The 19,690-nt window shown below is 31.7% G+C and overlaps 1 protein-coding gene across 1 annotated transcript; it reads right to left on the reverse strand.

Moving 5' to 3' along the window:
• Positions 1 to 6,803: 6,803 nt before the first annotated feature.
• LOTGIDRAFT_130498 (hypothetical protein) lies at positions 6,804 to 7,757 on the reverse strand (the record flags this gene model as incomplete). Its single annotated transcript, XM_009065234.1, has 1 exon — positions 6,804 to 7,757. A coding segment is annotated over one exon (954 nt), but the record flags the coding sequence as incomplete, so codon positions are not given.
• Positions 7,758 to 19,690: the final 11,933 nt, after the last annotated feature.

Raw genomic sequence — 19,690 nt, forward strand, 5'->3', positions numbered from 1 at the left:
GCACGATTCTCTTTCAGCAGCTTTTGTTGAATATTTTGGACTTAATTGTTTAATAACCTAGAATAATAGACATTAGAACTCTCAAGCATGAGCTCAAAATCAGGTTCTTGTATCTTTTGATTATTATGTGAGATACTTTTGGTTTACGGTTGTCGGGACAAAGGTTGGATAATAAACAAGTTTCTATGGTCACTACTATGATCACTACAGTGCCAATATAACGAAACATGTGACAGAAAAATAGCATCTCTATGCAGCCAGTTTAGAAAAAACAGACACTCTACCTTATATTCCTCAGAAAATCCAAAATTGGTATTAAGATGATAAGCTTGAACATGTGATTCGAAATTTGCTAGTTTGACTGGTCTGAAATAGAATAATTAGCAAAGATTTAACATAGCATTTCCAAAGGAAATAATAATGATCAAATTCATTTAGACAGGCTAAAGAAACCAACCCTGTCTCTGTTCCATAATCGTGATATTTTATGTCGTTCGGACCTTGCAATTGGAATTTTAATTAAAATGCTCAAAATTAAAATGAAATAGTAATACCTGTTTCTATTAGATTTATAAACTCTAAGATCAAGATCATTTTTCTCGCCATCTCTATCAAATACGGCAAAACACCTACGGGAAATAGACAAGAGATGCATAGTACTGTAGATTTTTATATGTGACTTGGTTTGAAATATTATGTAATCTAAAGAACGACAAAGTAATTTTAATTTCTATAACGAATTTCCTTAAGCACTCAAAAATTCGTTAAAAAGCTGGGATTATCAATTTATTCCACTGGGGATTATTAGAACAAAATAAAATATAGGAGATTGACCAGTTAGAAAAGGTTTGTGTACAGAAAACAGAAATGTTTCAGAGGATTCAAGAATTTAGTTTTCCATTTTCCATGTTCCTACAAATTGAGAGTTAAAAGATACTTACGCTTTTTTCCTGTAAAAAAGGAATGCTATAACAGCTATACAAACTACCAAAACCACTGTACTACATATTATCACTAATAATATCGCACTACTCTCCTTATCTGAAAGAAAACTCATATATAGAGAAATCTGAATTCTATATGTGGGGTGTTTTCTAAAATATAAAATTATAACAAAAATACATGCAATTTTCAGCAATCTCAACCTTAATCTTGGCTCCTGTCTAAATTTCATTCTAGAAATTACTCTCATTGCATGATGCAGCCTTTGCATTGATTTTGAGACAATTGAAAAGCCGCGACCTTTTCTTTACCGATTGTATACAAAAAGCATTTCGCTTTTGCCTTGACTTTAATAAATCTTAGAGCTGAATTTTATTGTGTTGTTCAATAATTGACAATATGTACACAAGTAAAAGATTATCTAATATCTTACAATATAAAGCGTATTAGACTTTGTGATTGGTTACTGGCAGCTAAACATATTACCATTGTTACATTACATTTGCCAGATACTTGCTATACAATTTTGTACATTTCACTTTTGCCTTGATTTTCATGAAATCCTAGAGCTGAATTTTACAACATAAAGCGTCTAAGACTTTACGGCTGGTTATTGGCAAATAAAACATATCAATGTCAATATCGAAACCTACGAGCCTCCATATTATAAAACATTTTGAAATAAATTGGACCACTATAATCGGTTCAAACATTTTTCCATAAGAATTTGTACAAAAATAATGTTGATATTGCATTTTTTATTTGAATTTTTTTGTAAAATTTTGGTTTTGTTTTTTGGGGTTTTTTTGTGGTTTGCAAAAAGATATGTTGCATACCTGTTTTAATTGGATACGAGAAGTTGGAGTAAGTACAGCCAGCCTTGGTACATACATATACTTTAAACCTGAAATTTGAATAAAAAAAATCAACATCTATTTTAGATTTTATCCTTGATTTTAGTGTCATTGACCCAGGCATCTAATTGGTCAATTACTAAAAATTGATTTGAAATTAGTTACATTGTGCAATCAGATTACTATATTTCTTAAAATCTGGATTTTATCTTAATTAATACAATAAGTGTTCCATGATACATTATTTTGTTACATTACCACCTTAAAGGGAAACAGATATGTTCTTATGTTCTCCTGAAAGTTCACAAAGAGTTAGATAGGTCTTTACATCTTTAAACTCGAAATAAAACATACCAGTAGAATTGATTGGAATATATAAAGCATACCTGTAATTACTATTAGGCAGTAGATTACCATTACAATATTTCTCTTGGACATTTTTACACTCTTTATCATTACCAACAATAAATACTTTCTGACCTGCAATTATGGCGTAATGAGTTAAATACATATACAGACACAAAAAATATTCACTTTTTTGGTTTTCGAATTTATTACCCATTAGCAACTTATATTGACATGGTAGAAGAAATTGTCTTGTCTATAAATCTGATGCCTGTTCAGCTGAAAATATTAAGCCATCACGTTTAATGCAATGACTTCATTTGGGCTTCTTTATTGTATCACGGAATGCAGCGATTTGATTGGATCGTAAGCTAGCGAATATTTACAAAAAGAGCTCTCGTCGTGAACACGGTTTAATGTTCACAGACCGTCTGTCGAGGGCACTGGTTGGCTGTATTCGGATCCAATCCAATCGCTGCATTTTGTGATGCAGGAAACGAGCCAAATGAAGTCACGTTTTATTTGTTTTATTCAATTCTGTGTTGGTATATGAATCCATATTTACCTTCTTTGTATCTACAGTTTCTCAACGAGGGTAAACTTGAAACTTGATACGTTAAAAGAGTTTTGGAGTCTTTAGCATCATACCAGGAAGGGTAGTTCAGTTCGGATGTCACTGGAAATAGATTTGGTAAGATTTCAAAAAGTGTAAGGATCTGGCCGGCGGCATCTCAAAGACAAGAGTTCAACTTACACCGCCGACGTATATTTTTAACTTCAAATACATCCATGGATAGATAGTTGGTAAAAATACCATGAATAGATGGTTGGTAAATATACCATGGATAGATGGTTGGTAAAAAAAAATACCGGTATGGTAATTTTACATATTTCCACATATGAATCATTTCGACCACACTGAATAAACTACTCACCTTCTGGAATGACAGATTGTCTTCCTCTCGCAGCTAAAATACCACGACTAACAATTTCACCATAGGATGTATTACAAAGAAACCCTAGAGGAAGTTGTAGTGGTATTTGATGCTGTTTTTCTTCTACCAGATGAGTTGGTAGGTGTTTTATAAGAGGTATGACTTCAATTGGTTTTGGTAATATACCAGGTGGTACAACCGCCATCTTGGTAACGAATACTCCAGTTCCAATTATTGTTACAGCTGCTAACTTTTAGAATAGAATAAAAATCTATCAGTAAAATTTAGATCATATCAAGTTAAATTAACTTGGAAACTATAAGGCTAGTATCCACTCAAAATATCACGTGACTGTGAAATTATTTACCATTAAGTGAGCTGCGAGCCATTTAATAAAAAATTCTGTCAATGCTGAATTGGTGTAAAAGTGGGATGGGTTACAAGCAACGGTCAAAACTTTTGCACAAAGGGCTTTCATAAATTAGTGACAAAAATCAAAAGTTGCCCACAAATAATCATAAACAAAGGATGTTTAATTATGCATGCGTTAAAATAGTTAAAATATTCCAATTCTTACCTTAATTTCATATTGAACATCAGTATAAATGTCGCTTAGAACATATTTTGTCTCTAAACCTAGCTTTATCTCTTTCTTGTCCTAAAGTTAAAGTAAACTCAACGTAAGATATTGGTATTCATTTCAAAACACTTCATAATAATTATACCTTGACGGCAATAGCTACTATTCTTGTATGGCGGAATGCGGCGATTTGATTGGTTGTACTCCAGCGAATACAGTCAATCAGAGCCTTCGATAGAAAGGCTGTCAACATAATGGCTTATTGTTAACAGACTTTCTGTCGAAACCTTTTATTGGCCGTATTCACTAGCGTACAATCAACACAAATCGCTTTATTTATAAATTTCCATGAAACAAGAAAGGTGACTATTGTAGTCAAGGTATAAGTACGTACACAGGTTGCATAATGAAAAAGCCATAAAATGCTTTAAATGGGTGCTTTCATAGGTTATCAATAGGAGTAAGATATAAATTTCACCAATATATATGCCTGATTCCATCTTTCTTAAATCGTAAAAGTTACATACCTCACGAACTTGACCAAATGATATAACATAATTCATAATTTTTCCATTTTTGTCCATTTCATTTGGTGGTTCCCATTCTAATGAAATAGTTCGTGGTTGAGAAAGATCACTCTCTGGTTTCACTTCAAATTTTGACACTTTGCCTGGCTCTAGAAAGTGCAAAAAAATCAAATATCCGTCATGAAATTCTATTGTAGGTAAGTCTAGCTCTTATCCTGCCTTCAAAGAAAAATTTCTGTTCTAGTAAATCTGTATCACGAAGGTGGCGTTAAAAAGTACAAAATTAAGATCTCATTTGGGTGTAAATAAGAGATTAAAGTCATTGAAACGATGGCAGTTGTCGAGATTGGAAAAGGATTCAGAACCTTGTAGGTATTTCCCATATATCATTCAGTCTTCGTTTTGTGCCATAATTTGGACATTGCCAATAGAAAAACATACTCACTGTCTTGTAGTGTTTGGATACTGATTATCTCGGAAGAAGATGTCCCTTCATTATTTGCAACATTAACTTGGAGACTATAATTCCAAAATGCTCTTAAACCAGTTACATGACAGCTTGAATCTGAAACAATAGGAAAACAAAACTAGATAAGATTATCTTAGACTTTTAGTGCCTTGATAACAAATTCCTTGCACTAACTAACAATCTTTAAGATACAGGTTCGCCCTCCGTTTGACTAATTGTACTTTAGTGTTCACAGCTCACCGTCAAAATTCGAGCCTTCAAATCCATATATGTCTAGAATTAGCCGCGTTTAATTATTTCAAGTTTGAGGTATTTTTGAAAGAATCATTGTTGTAGTTTTCTAATTCTTCCGAAGACTATTTACATATTCACGACCCAAATAGAAAATAACGATTCTGTCTCCGTAAGTTTTAAACAGACCATGCTATATTTTGTATGGGGGAGTATCGAGGAGAGAGTTGGATTGAAACACCCCAATATAGCAACTCTTCAAACCAGCGTTTCCTTTGAATTAATACCCCAGTCGGCAGTCATGACCTACAAACTTTCAATAATCTATATTTTACAATACATACCTGCACCACAAGATACGTTTTTAATTTCGATATTCCGTACTGTATCATTTACTTGTACATAATGTGATATATTCAGATCATTTGCAGGCCGATTCCATACGAGAGTTACACTTGTTGATGTTCTATCTTTCACTCTAACATTCTCTGGTTTTGAAGGAACTGAAATCATTTGTCAAGTACAAATAAAATTTTCCTGTGTGATAACGCATGTTATCTTTTTATTTTCCCATGTGATAACGCTTTTATTATTTTGTAATTTTCCCATGTGATAACGCATTTATTGTTTTGTAATTTTCCCATGTGATAACGCTTTTATTATTTTGTAATTTTCCCATGTGATAACGCATATTATCTTGTTATTTTCCCATAAGATAACGCATTTATTGTTTTGTAATTTTCCCGTGTGATAGCGAGATAAATGTATAGTATGTTCTAACTTTTCAGTGTGATAACGCATTGTAATTTCCTCATGTGAGTGTAAAGCAAGTTGTGTGGTGCTACAGCTCTGTTGGTAAAGAAAGTGATTTCTTGGCCATTTCATGACATAAATTTAAATTGATGCCGTAGCCAGCGTTTTCGAGAGACTGAAGTCACGGACGCTGCTGATAAATAACCTTACCGCGATCAATATTCATTCTGTGCACAAATACTATGATTTTTGAAAACCGTTCCTAACTTACCCTTCAGCTTTGTACTAAATTTCAGCAAATCTGAAAAATTCCCGTATCCTTTTGATGTTGTAGCTTTAATTCTAACATAATATTCTGTGACTTGTTTAAGCTTAGAGAAAGTAACTGAAGTCTTTGTAGTATTTTTACTCTCTATTTTTCCAGTGTTATCTAATAATTCTATATTATATGATAGTATCACTCCATTAGGCTCTGATGGTGGTTTCCAATTTATGTTTGCCTCAGAACTGTTGATCCCAGTTACAATCGAATTCTTATCAATTCTGCCCGGTTCTACAATTCAGATATCAAAATGACCATAAACTATCTAGCAAAGAAATGATTGATTTTGATTGATATACTTTTAACATCTCGAGCATAATCAGCGATTGATACACTTTTATTATCTCGAGTATAATCAGCGATTGATACACTTTTAACATCTCGAGCATAAATAGTGATTGATACACTTTTATTATCTCGAGTATAATCAGCGATTGATACACTTTTAACATCTCGAGCATAAACAGTGATTGATACACTTTTATTATCTCGAGTATAATCAGCGATTGATACACTTTTAACATTTCGAGCATAAATAGTGATTGATACACTTTTATTATCTCGAGTATAATCAGCGATTGATACACTTTTAACATCTCGAGCATAAACAGTGATTGATACACTTTTAACATCTCGAGCAAAGACAGTCATTGATACAATTATAACATTTCGAGTATAAGCAGTGATTGATACATTTTCAATATCTCGAGTATAAGCAGTGATTGAAACACTTCCATTATCTCAAGTATAAAGCAGTGATTGATACACTTAACATAGACAGTCATTGATACCTTCTTAACATCTCGAGTATAAACAGTGATTGCTACACTTTTAACATCTCGCGTTTAAGCAGTGATTGATACACTTTCATTATCTCGAGTATAAACAGTGATTGATACACTTTCATTGTCTCGAGTATAAGCAGTGATTGATACACTTTCATTATCTCGAGCATAAGCAGGGATTGATACACTTTCATTGTCTCGAGTATAAGCAGTGATTGATACACTTTCATTATCTCCAGTATAAACAGTGATTGATACACTTTCACTGTATCGAGTATAAGCAGTGATTGATTCACTTTCATTATCTCGAGTATAAGCAGTGATTGATACACTTTCATTGTCTCGAGTATAAGCAGTGATTGATACACTTTCATTGTCTCGAGTATAAGCAGTGATTGATACACTTTCATTATCTCGAGTATAAGCAGTGATTGATACACTTTCATTATCTCGAGTATAAACAGTGATTGCTACACTTTTAACATCTCGCGTATAAGCAGTGATTGATACACTTTCATTATCTCGAGTATAAACAGTGATTGATACACTTTCATTGTCTCGAGTATAAGCAGTGATTGATACACTTTCATTATCTCGAGCATAAGCAGTGATTGATACACTTTCATTATCTCCAGCATAAACAGTGATTGATACACTTTCACTGTATCGAGTATAAGCAGTGATTGATTCACTTTCATTATCTCGAGTATAAGCAGTGATTGATACACTTTCATTGTCTCGAGTATAAGCAGAGATTGATACACTTTCATTGTCTCGAGTATAAGCAGTGATTGATACACTTTCCTTATCTCGAGTATAAGCAGTGATTGATACACTTTCATTGTCTCGAGTATAAGCAGTGATTGATACACTTTCATTATCTCGAGTATAAGCAGTGATTGATACACTTTCATTATCTCGAGTATAAACAGTGATTGATACACTTTCATTATCTCGAGTATAAACAGTGATTGATACACTTTCATTATCTCGAGTATAAGCAATGATAATTAAATTCTGTATTTAATACTTACTATCTTCCTTTGTCATAAACTCTATCTGTACAGGTTCACTCTCATTATTTCGAGTAAAAGCAGTGATCTCAACACTGTAATTATGATAGGGTTTAAGATCTTTAAATTCGACATCAAATCTCTTCTCATTATTCCTAAATCTTTTCATATTCGAAACACTCTGAAATAAAAATGTTGCGTTCGCCAATTTCATATCAAAATATGCATGTACACTGTATATGTTCAGAAAAATGTAAATTACTTTACTCACCCGTTGTTGTCTTAAATTCGTGTTTAAACATTGTGATTTATGACAGCTTTCATCACACTCTACAGTTTTCTTTACGGATGTTACATTATTGGAATCAAAAAGAACCACTGTATATTTCATTATTGTTCCTTTAAATACTGCTGATTTTTCCCACCGAATTATAACTGATCTAGATTCGATGTTTGTAACTCTAACATCAGAGACAGTTTCTGGAACTATAAAATTAAATGTCAAAGTTATAATAATTATATATTGTTTATGTTCATGTTTTTGTTTGCTCGCAAATGATACTTGAAGCATTACGAAATTGACTGGGTATAAATTATTCTTAAATACGGCACAATATTGCCATAGGATGTATTACATATTAGTTTTAAAATACTATTATTAAACTGTAATTGTGTGGCCCCTACTCGGCTCATCCAATAATGATTTATGGAAACGCCACTGTAAAGTAGTACTATCTGGGCAAGACACTATGGGTGCTCAATGCTACAGACATTTGTGATAGGAACAATGGCTGGTTTCTCTAATAAGAATGGAATAGGTAAAGTAAGTGGCTCACCATCTTCTGGTATATAAACATACTGAGTAAACATTTCTCCTCTACCAACTTCATTTACACCAGCTATCGTTATATTATAACACTCACCTAAAAATTTAAACTTATATATTCACAAAAAGATCGTTTCGTATGATTGATTAATTATATTTTGTATTATGAATACACATTGATTATCTCAGGTATAAACAGTGATAAATATACTATCATTATCTCGAGTATAAACAATGATGAATACACTCCTACTATCTCGAGTATAAACAGTTACAAATACATTTATCTTCTCGAGTATAAAGTCACTTGTATCAACTCGAGAATAAACAATGATAAATATACTTTTATTAACTCGAGTATAAACATTGATAAATATGCTTTCATCATCCCGATTATGAACAGTGATAAATATACTTATATCATCTCGAGTAGAAACAGTGTTCCCTTTATCATTATAGTGGTAAATACACTTTTATTATTTCAAGTAAATATATTTTTATCATCTTGAAACAGTGACGAATACACTTTTTTTTATCTGAGTATAAACAGTGTTAAACATACTTATATCGTCTTGAGTATGATAAATTATATCGGGTGGTCCAGAAAAAAAGTTAACACGTTTCAATTCATTATTGATTATTCATAAAGTATCAAAACAAAGACCATAATATTTTGACCTCATATTAAATGTGTATCCGACATCCTTTTACACATGTATCGGACATTCTTTTCTGGGTTTTTTTCTGATCCATCCGATACATTAGTTTTTGTTTATTTGTAGCATTGCGTTCTGTATACTTACCATATGTGACGTTAAACCTTGTCTCAGTTCGAGTAATATCTTTGGACTCAATTCTATTACTATTCAAATCCACTATCTTTACAGAGTAATTCAGATACGACTCTATCCCATTTTCTGGTTTCTTCCACGTCAATTCAATTTGATTCTTTTCTTTGTCAAATTTCCAACCAAAATCTTGAATTTGACTCAAATCTGAAAAGAAAGATATCAATAAAATAATGTAGATTTAAAATTTTAACCTTATGCAGTATACTTGTGTAAAGAAAGTGATCAGGGAAAAGCTTAAAGTTACCTTTGTGATTTCTAAAATATGTACATATATCCTGAGACATGTAGCATTTTCATTCCTGGATGCCTCTATCATATGGGCATTGTAAAGATATTGTTATAGAAGACATATAGTTTTCAAGTGATCTTGCTAATTTTTAACTAAACGGACGTCAGATCAAGCAAAAGTGGTTTGATTGATAGGCTATAACCAATTTTGCATTAAAACAGAAATTACTTCTAAAATAGAACCTGGTGTAGATTGGGCCCTAATCCTTGCTGAACATACAAACAAAAGTAAAGGTATTTTTTTTTTAAAGAATTCAGTTTAGTGACTGGACAAGTATTTACTCTATTCTTAGGTACGTTGATGGTTCATTGGTAATGGGATGAGATGAATAAAGAACGGAACACAGTGTATCAAAGTGTAACCTTAATTTCAAATAAATAAATTAATCAAAATGCTCCTAAGCAACGCCAAATTGGATACTTATAAAGGACGGGCGTTGATTAAGTTTACCGCTTACCTGCAAATTTGGTAGTGAAATTGTGTAGATCAGATGGTCCCCCATATCCTTTTGATGTTTTAGCTTTTATTCGAATAGAATAATCTGAAGCTTGTTGTAGATTAGAGAAAGTAACTGAAGTTTTTGTGGTATTTTTACTCTCTTTTGTTTCAGTGTTATCTAATAATTCTATATTATATGACAGTATCACTCCATTAGGTTCAGCTGGTGGATTCCACTGTATGGTAGCATAAGAGCTGATCACGTTGATTAAAATATAATCTTTATCAATTGTACCTGGTACTGAAAAGAGAAAATGCTGTATAAACATTCTAATATACTACAGATAAGTTGCTTTAAACAAGATTTCATTGGGAAAACCTGAGGTTAAACTAAGCTCATAAAATTCGAAGTAAAGTTCTAAAGCTAGTGATAAGTTCACTATCATTATCTCGAGTATAAGTAGTGAAACATATATTTCATCTATTCGAATATAAACATTGACAAATATACTTTTCTTATATCAAGTATAAACAGTTATAAATATACTTCTATTATCTCGAGTATAGATAGTGATAAATACACTATTATCATCTTGAGAATTACAGTGATGACTTTTATTATCTCGTGTTAAAACAATGATAAATATACTATCATTATATCAATTAATATAAAAGTTATAAATGTATAAACAGTGATGAATATACTTTTATCATCTCGAGTGTAAACAGTGATGAATATACTTTTATCATTTCGAGTGTAAACAGTGATGAATATACTTTTATCATTTCGAGTGTAAACAGTGATGAATATACTTTTATCATCTCGAGTGTAAACACTGATCAATATGCTTTTATCATCTCGATTGTAAACAGTGATGAATATGCTTTTATCATCTCGAGTGTAAACAGTGATGAATATGCTTTTATCATCTCGAGTGTAAACAGTGATGAATAGACCTTCATTATCTCGAGTATAATTATTGATAATACTTACTATCTTCATCTGTCATAAACTCTATATCTACAGGTTCACTCTCATTATTTCGAGTAAATGCAGTGATCTCAACACTGTAATTATAATGGGGTTTAAGATTTCCAAATTCAACTTCCAGCTCATCCTGGTCTTTCTTGAACGCTTTTACCCTTTGAGAACTCTGGAATTAAACGGAAAATGTTATTTTTAATTAAATTTGAATATTAGTTTCCAAATGGCGATACATGTTATTTAATCCGAAGAATTCTTTTCATACCAAAAATTTGGCAAAAGAGACTTCAGTACTTCCTATGAAATAACAATCGTAATAAGTAGTTCTATTTACCTGATTCTGTTTCATTGTCATATTTAAACATTGTGATTTATAACAGCTTTCATCACACTGTAATGTTTTATTTTCAGATTCAGATTTATTGGAATCAAAAAGAACCACTGTATATTTCATTATTGTTCCTTTAAAAATTGCTGGTTCCTTCCAATGAATTCTAGCTGATTTAGATTTGATGTCTGTAACTCTAACATCAGAGACCCTATCTGGAACTGTTGAATTAATATTTCTTTTCAGAAGTTATATAAGTCATGTAAATTATTCAATAGAATGAGATAGCTAATAACAAATGTTGTGAAACCAAGTATTTTGAGCAAAATGTGACAGAAAACATCAAGTATTTTGAGTACATTGATGAGAAAGAAATTACTTAGAGTTGAATACGGCAGAAACATCATATATTTTATGCAAAATGAAACATTAATACTTTGAGTAAAATGCGAATACATCAAGTATTTATAGTAATATGCGACAAAAAACATCAAGTATTTTGGGCCAAGTGAAACAGAAATTATCCAGTATTTTGAGTACATTGATGAGAAAGAAATTACTTAGAGTTGAATACGGCAGAAACATCATATATTTTATGCAAAATGAAACATTAATACTTTGAGTAAAATGCGAATACATCAAGTATTTATAGTAATATGCGACAAAAAACATCAAGTATTTTGAGCAAAATGTGACAGAAAATATTAATACTTTGATTAAAATGCAACAGAATACATCAAGTATTTACAGTAATATTGAACAACAAATATTAAGTATATTGAGCAAAATATCAAGTAAATTTTGAATTAAAAACAATACATTGAAAAATTGAAGTAAAATATCTCACCATCTTCTGGTATATAAATATACTGCTTAATTTCTTCTCCTCTACCAGCTTCATTTACACCAGCTATAGTTATATTATAACACTCACCTAAAAAGGTAAAATGAATAATCATTAAAAAATATAACGGTAGTATATAAATGCGTATGTCAAGTTATTTCGAGATCATTGGAAATTGGTGCAGGACAATAGCAACTGCCCTGCCATTACAAAGTATTCACAAGATGCTGTAAACGACCATTATATCTTTCAACGTCTTCGGATGATCTTGGATGTCTCAGAAATGACAAATTTATTCAGGTGAAATTAATGTCATTACCGTAAATAGCCTTGGAATCCATATGAGTATTATTGGTCGTGTTGAGAATTGGTGTATTGCTGTTCAAATTTTCAAATTTTACTACATAATATTGTATAGTGTTCTTGGCATTTACAGGTGGTGCCCATTTCAATTCCAATTTATTTTTGCTCTTCTTAAAGTTGAGTTTAAAGTCTACTACTGGTTTCAAGCCTTCAATGTAAAAGAGCTTTAGTAATATAAACTGCATAATAATAACCGTTATACTTTGCCGGCATACGAGTCTGCTTTGTGTTTTTCAAATCATTTGTGCAGAATTTACTAAGATTTTTTCGGAAGACAAGTGGGACTAATGTTCAACTTTTCAGTGCCAATATCAATGTTTATACATGTATGCTTGATCATCAATATACCCTAATAAATGCATTCCATGCTAGTGTAAGATTTGTACCGTAAATATTACAATTTGGTGTTAAAATAGAACTGAACACTTACCTGTGTCCTTTGTTGAAGTATATACGGTATTGAAAGTAGCATTGCATCCATTGAAAGAAAAAGTAACATGTACTGAATATACTGCTGTAGACTCAAGATTGTCAATAAGTAACTTATCAGAATTGGTAACTGAATATGTTGTATCATTAACGTGTATGTATATTGTTGTATCATTGTTATAATCACCATTCCAAGTTACCACAAAATTTGTAGATGTAACATTCTCAACAGTAACATTGCGTAACTGTGGACCTATAATATCATGTATAATATACATAACCAATTGTGGTAGTACCTATTTACTAAAATATTTTAGATGTATTATCAATAATAAGATAATTATATTAAAATACACATTTATTCATTTTTTCTGTAGTTTGGTACTTTGTATTACTATAATGATATTTATTTTCTGTAAAAAATGTATACTCAAATGAATGTATTAAACAGTATTGGAGGATAACCTTGGCAATACAACAGAAAGTTATCATTTTTCAGTTGAAAAATAATAGTAAAACGTTACTTACAAGTAGATGTCCTGATTGTTTCTGGTTGACTCTTGACACCATTACTAGAACTAACAACAGTTATATCATAATAATGTGCTGGTATCAGATCTGTTATGGTATAACTATATAACGTATCGATATAACTTCTGGAAACATTATAATATAGTGTATCATTTGAATTAATGGTTATTATATAACCATCTCTATAACCAATTCCAGATTGTATGGACACATTGATAGAATCTATATCTTTTTTTACGTTTACTTCTGGTCGCAATGGCACAGTGGTGATTTCTGAAATGCATAAACATGATAGGGTAAAACAAGACAGCAATATCTGAAACTATGAAAATATCATACTATCTAGAACGGCGTGTGGATCCAATCCATTTAACGAGACCTCACTATCTACACTAATGAAATAAAATTGAGTTTCTAGGTCTTGCTCCTAGACAGGAAGGGGCTAGGGAAATCATGGTTACAATAACCAAGTAAAATATCCACTGGTTAATCAACGCATATGATTTTTAGAGATGTTCCTGTGGTACAATTACATTGCAGAATTTTAATATAGGTATCATTTAAGACTTGGTCAACTCCACAATATATAAGCGGTCAGTTCGAACATTTTCTTGCCCTGTGATATTTAAAACCTACCTTTAAACACTGGTTCAGATTTAAGTGTAATGTTATATTTCCTAAAGTTCCTGACAGCGTACAATGAAATATTGATAACTTCTCCTGATATCACTTCTTCTAACATAAACTTGGTATCATTAGCTTCTTGGACCATTTCTGTATTATTTTTTCGGTACCTAAGTTCATAATAGTCGGTTTTGCCATTCCCTTCCACCCACGACAACGAATTGTTGTTATATTTCAGTTTGATCGGCAAAGGAGGTTCTGTAAGTAAAATTAACAATTGCATTTCAAAAAATTATTCATTTGGTATGATACACCAATAGGCCAGTTTTCTGAAGATCGCATAGAGTGAAACTCTGAGTCACAACATGATTCAAGTTCTGTTTTAATATTACTAATAATATAATGTGTATGATACATAACATATATGATAACTTGGTTTAGTTCTGATTCAAGCTCAATCTCCAAGTTGGACAATGGTAAAGTCTGATAAAACTAAATAACTTATTTCTGAGAGAGCTTCTGAATTTACAAAATATGTCGCAAAGTGATATCATCTTATCTAACTTAAATATTTTTTGAGGAGCTCTATTAAATAAAGTTAAGCCCTTATCTTTCCTGAAGGTGAATATCAAAAATGAATAAAAAAATAAACCTCTTAGTAGTTACCAAAATACACTCTTTTTTTCCCTCTGTTCTTCGTTTCCCCAAAACATGGCTTGATTTTAAAGGTTACAATTTTACCGGGTGATGTCTTAGAGCACACAGATTCTTTAAGTCTGGTAACATTCATTGCAACAACGTCAAGGTTTCCGGGATTTATCCTAAATGTGAAGTTTCCTGCTTGGTTTATTTCCCACATGAGATAAATACAAGTTGAATTAATTCTTTCCGTAGTAATGTTATATATTTCTGAAAGAAGATAACAGTATTTGGTTCATACACTACATAATATGTATAAATAATTATACTGTATATCATGTCTTGAAGGGATTGCAAACAGTTTTTTTTTTACATTTGTATATGTATCGTTGAAAACGTCCCCTTTATTGAAAAGTAGGACGTAAAACTCCATTCATTTAATTTTAATTTTAATTGTATATGATACGAGCTTAACGAGCTTTCTGTAAAAAAGAGAGTTTTAACGTCAATGGAGATCTCTCATTTTGTTATAGCAATTTCGGCTGTCCTTTTCTCCCAGAGAAAATCCCATACCGGGTTTATACGCAATCTGTACCAATTCCTTAAAACCGAACCTATGGTTATCTGTTATTGTAGTTACTTACCTAATTCGACTTCAGCAACTGTGTCTGGTGTTGTCTGGTAGGAATCAGATATATATTGTGATGATGTCTGACTTGTATCGGTCTCTGAATTGGGTTGTTCTTTATTCTGTCCTGATGTTGAGTTTAGGTATGCAGGACCTTGTGTTAAAGATGTCGTCCGTTCATCAAATGTGGTTTTCAATGATGACGTTGATGCTTCACTGCCGTTAAAGAAATCATTGACAGTATCTGCTTTCTCTGATATGGGGTCTTTATTTTCAGAGGCAATGGATGGGACAACGGCAACAGTTGTTGTGTGCATCAAAGATTTAGGAAGTTTATGTATGGTTTGTGTATCTAATAACTGGGTATTGGATATTGATGTTGTATCATTGGTGTTTTCTAATGAGGATGTAGATAATAGTATAGTTTGTTCCTGGTTGGTGAATTTATCTGGGACAGTACTTCCCTGTTGGCGAGTGTTGTCATTCTCTGTTGAAATATTAGTTGCATTTTCTCCTCTGATAAGTTTTATTTGCAACTGTAAGAAAGACGAAAAGTCTATATGGTAACCCTTTCAGTGTTAGAGCAACATTATTTCTAAACAATATAATAATTTTTGCAATGTGGATCCCGGATCCAAATAATAATATTCGCTGTCTGATAGTTACTTCCTTAATACAAACTTTGTTTGGAGGTTGCAGTTAGCAACTAACTTTCCCAACCTATTTTTTTTTAAAACCAGACCACCATTTAATATTCTGTATAAGTCATACAAATTTCATGTTGATGGATAAATTGTGTGGAAATTATAATATATAATTTTGAAGGAAATCATCATACAACTATTCATATATCGAACCTTTACCATACTTTTCACTCTGCTAGTTGCTGCCCTAGTGAGGTATAGAACAATATTTTGGGGAAAAAATGTCGAGTGAACATGCTCATTCTGGATTGAGACCTTAGTTTCGAAATAATGGGGATGTTCCGTTTTGCCCGTTGACCGCGACACTCACACAGTTAATTACGTGATACGGATTGATATTAAATATATAAAAACCTTTGTGAAAAAATCTACAGAATACCATAACTTTCAAATTAATACTGTTTGGCGGGGAGTCCACATAAAAACAAAATTATTGAATTTAATTCGTATGCTTCAGTTTGCTCATTCAGATGGATACAATGTTTCAGAATCAGAGTAAAAAATCAAAACAAAAAAACTTACCAAAATTAAGAAACTTATTGTTAAAATATATATTAGCCTCATGACTGAACATGTTACTCGATGACAGAAGAATGAAAAATGATTTAGTTTTATTTAGAAAGTTATTAAATTAAAAGCGTTCATTTCCGTCAATACTTTAGTTTAACAGGATGTAATGAGCTAAAAGTCTCCAGTTTGTGTCGTATAGAGTAGATTTCTCCGGTAATATAATATGACGCACCCTATACTCTAAATGTAACCAAAAATAAAATCTTCTTACTGCAATTAGGAAACGTAAAGTATCAATTGTCTATAACAGGTATGTGAGAATTAAAATAGAAATAAATTGCTACTTCATCAAATTTTTCTTTATTAGTATACTGGTATCGTTATATCCTTTAATATATACAAGTCAATAAACTCAATAAAACTTTGGATTTCTCCACCTCTTGATATCATATTTGTTAAACATTATTAAATTATGGTTCTCTTTATATAGGTTAATGGTGATGTCAATGTTCTTACATTAAAAAATGTTCAGTCAAATAAAGTTCAAAGTTCTACATAAAAACAAATGAAAATCAATGTACAATAATTATCAGTAATCAACAACCAACGATACAAAGTCTATAGTTACACTAATTATCAACAATAAATAATGTGCACCAGCAATTTAAAAGATATATACAGGTTATATAATCTTCATCCTCAGAAAACACGTCTTTTTCTTTAAAATATTATTCCTTTTTATATTGATTTCTTTGTGTCTCGGGTTTCTTATTTTTCTGGTGCTGGGGTGTTTAATCGTCATCTTTTGTATACAGAAAATATACAGAACATGATCTTAATTTTTTTTCCCCGAATGACTTCTGCTTCAACTTCCGAAGGTGGGCCTCTATTTTAAAATGGTGGTTATTGCAGATGCCATTTCTGTAACATTTAACAATTATTGTGGAACGGTTGAGTTTGTGTGGCATTTGTCCCACCAAATCAATTGATTTTTCTGGTTAAGCTTCTTAAATTTTGTTGATTAGATATTCTCGAATTAATCTACTGATTTACATTTAATATTTTGTGATATCGACATTAATTTTTTGATCAGATGATTTATCTTGTTTGAATGATACACAAAACAAATACTTTTGAGGTTACAACTTATGTTGGATCTTCACCAGGTCTTACATAATTTCCTCAGATCGAAATTAAATGAAATGCGATTGGTCTCTGTTTTATGGTTTACACTCTTTGCAGTGTATATTGTTCTTTTCGTGGGATTCGAGTACATCTGTAACTTATAACCTTATAAATACCACACAACATCATCATGACGACTGTTCTGCAAGAAAATATAATTTCTCAAAGCGTCTTCGTTGTCAAAATTAAAAGTTTTATTTGAAGAATTCATCCTCATACGGCTATATACGCAACAATATTGTTATGTTAACATCTCTGGGAAATATTATGCCTCCTCAAAGCGCATTCATTGTCAAAATAAAAATCTGTTTTGAAATCCCTTGTCAAGATTTGTTCAGTCTAGCTTGGGAATGTTCTGTTCAGAACATCAACATACATTTCACCACTATTCAGAGAAAAATCAATGAAATCTTAAATAAAAAATGCACCGGGTATTCTGCTATATCTGTCTACACACTATCTTGTACGGAATCTGCAATCAGCTGCAAAATACATCATATAGTAAATATATCAGAATCTACTTTTTTCGGAAGGAATCAATTTTGATCAGAACCACATTTTCACACACCACACGAAATGTTGATGCAATATCTTCTGCTTTTCTCCTAAATATTCCTTCATGCCAAAAAACAGATATATTCTTATTCTTTCGATCAACTACAGTATACGTGATCTAATTTAATTTCCGTAATATTCAAGGTTACGATTCAGATAACACGATCCAATGAAGAAAGTCGAAAGATTACGATTCAGCGAATACGATCCAGTGGAGAAGTTCTAAAGATCATAATTCAGCGAACACGATCCAGTGAAGAAAGTCGAAAGATTACGATTCAGCGAACAAGATCCAGTAGTGAAGTTCCAAAGGTTAGAAATGACCACGCGATTTTAAGAATTTATACAATCAGACCTGGATCCTATTTTGAACCAAATACAGCGCCATATTCACTCCACTAATTCATTCTCTTCCCAAGTTAAAACACGAAATTCAACCTTCTACAACATTTTCTAGAAATCTCGTTGAAGATTTCCAATATGTCGAATGAAAGCCTGGCCAATCCTTAATGTCTCCTACAAAATTCAATATATATGATTACCATGAAAATTTTGAGCTACTAAAATTGAAAGTAGAATACAACCGGTTATACTCATCCGCTAGAGTTTGGCAGTTCAAAAAAAAATATGTTGAGCAACAATTGCAGGTACGGCATGCTTAGTCTCCTAGACACCTGATATCACTTTTCATTATTAAATACTTCCTCACTTATGATTGATATACTTCCTCATTTGAAAAGTTCATTAGCCGCAACCAATGTATTGCCAATTTGTTTTGGGGTTGGGATCGTGAGTATTTGGGGGTTTTTTTGTTAATGTATTCACTGTCAAGGGAGATAATTATGTTAAAAGTTCTAAATGTAAGGTATTAAACACAAAATAACTTTTTACTGAACTATTTATTGATGAATGTTTAATACAGCAGGAATGTTAACAACTATCCACAGAACTGGACTAGTTTATCATAAGCATTGCAACTTCCAAATTTACATGAATTTAAATTGTGATTTTTCTGAATATTATAAGCCATGAATTATATACAAACAACCCCAAATATAACAAACAATTGAAACCAAAAAATTATGATATTATGGAATCTCGACCAAAAGGCAAATCCCTTTATGCCTTTAGGATCCACATTCAAAAAGATTTTAAAATAAACATCATTAAGCTATAATGTTATAGTGTACATCACAGATGATCTT

The sequence above is a fragment of the Lottia gigantea genome (genome assembly GCF_000327385.1).
Source record: "Lottia gigantea unplaced genomic scaffold LOTGIsca_69, whole genome shotgun sequence".
Taxonomy (NCBI): Eukaryota; Metazoa; Mollusca; class Gastropoda; family Lottiidae; genus Lottia; species Lottia gigantea.